A 3,914-nucleotide genomic window follows, 5' to 3' on the forward strand; every position below is an offset into this window, starting at 1 on the left:
GGATATATGACTGTTGTTTCTACCACATCCCAAAACTTCCCGCCTTGTTTCTTTCTCACTCACACATCTCTTGATACTTTTCTCCCCATAAAAAAATTTTATGCATTGATGATGTCAGAATAACACTCTTGTAGTCCCAACCGAGCGAGGCCGTGTTACGTGTGTGTGTGTGTAGGAAAAAAACACCTAAAAATATCTTTAGTATTCATATTAATCTGTCAAATGTAATGCTTATTTGTTCACGTTATTTGGAATCATTCAGTTTCAAGAGGACTGTCCTCTTTGCAATATTTGCTTGTAACTTTGTAAATTTTTTACATACAGATTTGAAATTTTGTTAGTGAGTGCTTTATATACCACTGGTTTATAGTTATGCCATTTTAGTTGATTTTGCTGAGTAAATTTGACTTTTATGGGCAGGAAAATTTAATCAACAGGTGTAAAAGCAATAATATTATGGATAAACACTAAAATTGAAATTCTTAATGCATCTTACCTGTTTGATTTATTACTAAAATTATCCCAGATGGCAACCCACAGAAATTTTGCCACTTTTCATGATGAGGTACATTAATTTGAATTAATTAAAATACTAGTATAATTGGTACAAGATGTTATTCTTTCGCTAAATATTTCGTATCTCAGTGTGCAATAATTTTTTTCCACGGTCCTTTTGGTAAATTTTGATATTTTCACCCGCACAATTTTCACTAACAAAAAATGAATAATAAAACTAGGATTTTTTGCGTGGAATCAATTACCTTGACTTCCTAATGTGCGGCAAACCCATTATCTTCGTTCGGAAAAAATGGATGCGGGGAACCGGACACCCATCTGCCATCCCGGAATCATTGGGATTTTTTTCTCGTTGAATGAATTACGGAGATCTAATGTCACAAAACTGTTTTTTGGTTCGGAAAACGGGGTGGAACCCTCGGAAATTCACCCCACTCCACTCCCAACATTTTACAGAAATATGTTTTCCAGAGTGTGGATTACAGGGTTCGTTATAAAACATATAGAGAATGTGAATTAATGTGCTAACATTTATATTGCGTATATTTTATTCTGAAAATATTTTTCCGGTCGTAGTGCATGCATATTTTGTTATGCAACCATAATATGCTACAAAGTATATTAAACGTTTTTATAAGTCAATACCATGTAATACTGTGTTAGCAGTGTACTTAAATTGCGTGCTAAGGTCATCTATAGAAAATCTGTAGCGATGACCTTAATACGTGATCTAAGTTATGTGTTTTTGCATCATAATCATGCTGAGTAGTTTTCCTGTCACACTCCATAGCACATATATTTATTGTACTAAATCTATAATTGTTTTATTTCCTGTCAGAATCTGCTGAACTAACTCATGATATTTACACTTTGATGACTTTAAATGAAATCATGAATGGAAAGGTAAAAAATATTTTTAATAAATTGGAAACAATTTTTTAAAATTTAGAATATAAACATCATAAATAATGATATTCAGAAACAAAAATTATCAGGAGCAATATTAAAAAAAATGTGGTTCTAATTACTCTTGCATAGATACTGAACAAAGTTCAAACTTAAAATCACTTAACCTGTTTGTGCTTTAAAATAGTACATATCTGCTAATTCAATTTATGTATGTGTTCATATACACAGAGTAATGAATTTTGCTGCCTCTAATATACATTGAATACTTATGTGTAGTTTGTGTATGCTTCACTGTGTTTGTTTATACTTTTGTGTATGAATAGTGTCACGTAATATGAACATACATACAGAGGATTTTTATCACAAGAAGAATATTTAAATTCTTTACATATCTTTCTCCATTCTTTTACCACAAAAATATCAATAACCATTTGGTCAACATCTCAATCAATTTCTAATCTGCGGGACAGAAAACTCAAACTATTTTCAATAATTTTGATTCTATTCTCAACAGGATGATTTCCCTGGTTTAATTCCTCTCATACACAAATATGTTGATTATATCGACTACGATTTCAGTAAAAGACCTAAAATAATGCAATACTTGAAATACATCTCAGACAAAGCTGCAGGTGAGATTATTCATTTCCCTCAAAAGTAATGTTACTTTAAATATACAACATTTACCTGTTTCTTTCTTTTTCAATTATAAAATATAATGTTAAGCTGTATTTTATCCCTGTAACCTCTATTATTAATAAAATATCACACTCCAAACACTTAACACTTATATGAAAGACAATGTGTGTATATGCATGTGTGAATAGTATTCCTTCCAAATTATGTCTTGTGGTTAAATCATTCTACCATAGTTTGGTTTTAAACAAGATTTTCAAAACAATTATCACAGCTAAAATTAATAAAGAAAAGAAAGAGATAAAGCTTTATCTGTATCTGTTTGTACATCAGATCATGGGGATAGGATATTGTTACAGAATACAGCAAAGAATTTCCATATAAAATAAATAATAAACCATTTATTATTTCAATTTGTTTTATAGGAAAGATAATGACAATGGCCCAATGGACAAGGCAATTTGTTAGAAATCATGAAGAGTACAAGAATGATTCTGTTGTCAGTGACAGAATCACTTATGATTTTATTGTGGAATGTGAAAGCATTGTCAACAATGAAGGACTTCCACAAGCGTTTATCAAGAGTTAACAAAATTCCGACAACTTCATCTGAAATATAATCAGTTACGAGCTACACACAGCTTAACCTACAAAACTGTGTCCCCACCCACAACTTTGTCTCCTGATAACTTCTAGAACAATGGATATTCTTTTAGCAACATTTTCTACAAATACGCTTCAGATGCTGCAGATTATGATTATATCAGAATTTGATGTGAAAACAAAATCTTTCTGAAGGTGAGGAGAGGAGTTTCAGAAAATTCACACAAGACATTTTTCCTCATAACTTTCAGAAAAATGAGTATTCTTGAATGAAATTTCCTCCAAATTTCCTTCCACATAATGTAGATTACAATTATATAAGAATTTAAAATGAAAAAGATGGTGGACTTGCACGCAAACATACTGACACACATTACACATCTACAAAATGAAACTTGAAATTTCTAACAAATATTGTGATATATGTTAGTCTGTATGTGTACATGCCCAGCAATTTTATTTTTCACATTAAATTTTGATGTAAGCATAATCTACACCATCTGAAATGTATTTGTAGAAATTTTCATTAAAAACATCCATTTTTCTGAAAGTTATGTAGAAGAAAAGTTGACTCGTGTGAATTTTCCGAAACTTCTCACCCCTGGAAAAAATATTTTTTTACAACAAAATCCAATCGAATAATAATCTACACAGCCTGAAGCATAATTGTAGAAAATTTCATTGACAAATATCGATTTTACTGGAAGCTATGAGGAAAGAAAGTTGGTGGTGGGCACAGTTTTGTAGGTATGTCCTACACATAATATATAACCTACATAACTATAATATAACTTTTATCTTACTTGTTTCAGTCCATTAGATTGTAGCCTTGATGGAACAGCAGGTTGAGGAATTTTAGTCAAACTAATCAATGCCAGGACTTATTTTCTTTTTAAGGCACTTTTTGCCAAACTATTAAGTTACGGGGACGTAAACACACCAACACTAGTTGCCAGGTGATGGTGGGGTGGGGTGCAAACACAGACACACATATAGTTAATCCAAAAAATGGAGAAAAAGGTAAAAAGAAAAAAACAACAACGCAAGGACGTGGTACATGCAAAGTATTAACAAGACGCTCAGAGAAGGAAAGAGTGGTTGTTTTACGTTTTGAGTAAACCTTTTCTTGGGAAACAGGGGACATAGGAAAGTCCAAAAGAAAAAGGAAGAACAATACAAAAAAGAAACGGCCAACTGTCCACATGTAGGCTCCTTTCAGTTTCCATATACCAAATTAACTCACAAGGCTT

At 31.7% G+C, this 3,914-nt stretch overlaps 1 protein-coding gene across 1 annotated transcript; it reads left to right on the forward strand.

The window, feature by feature from the left end:
* Window positions 1-1,358: 1,358 nt before the first annotated feature.
* Window positions 1,359-3,908, forward strand: LOC106879113 (glutamate--cysteine ligase). The gene is made up of 3 exons (XM_014928552.2): window positions 1,359-1,419; window positions 1,940-2,057; window positions 2,487-3,908. The coding sequence occupies exons 1-3, from the start codon at window positions 1,390-1,392 to the stop codon at window positions 2,648-2,650; spliced, it is 312 nt and encodes a 103-aa protein (XP_014784038.1). The 5' UTR covers window positions 1,359-1,389; the 3' UTR covers window positions 2,651-3,908.
* The last annotated feature ends 6 nt before the right edge of the window (window positions 3,909-3,914 follow it).

The sequence above is a fragment of the Octopus bimaculoides genome, chromosome 30, assembly GCF_001194135.2.
Source record: "Octopus bimaculoides isolate UCB-OBI-ISO-001 chromosome 30, ASM119413v2, whole genome shotgun sequence".
Lineage (NCBI taxonomy): Eukaryota > Metazoa > Mollusca > Cephalopoda > Octopoda > Octopodidae > Octopus > Octopus bimaculoides.

Excerpts from the sequence above, each read along its gene's own strand:
- LOC106879113 (XM_014928552.2), top strand. The coding sequence starts at position 1,390 with ATGACTTTAAATGAAATCATGAATGGAAAG. Across the intron at positions 1,420-1,939 it reads ATGAAATCATGAATGGAAAG|GATGATTTCCCTGGTTTAAT; the intron begins GTAAAAAATATT and ends TATTCTCAACAG. Across the intron at positions 2,058-2,486 it reads CATCTCAGACAAAGCTGCAG|GAAAGATAATGACAATGGCC; the intron begins GTGAGATTATTC and ends TTTGTTTTATAG.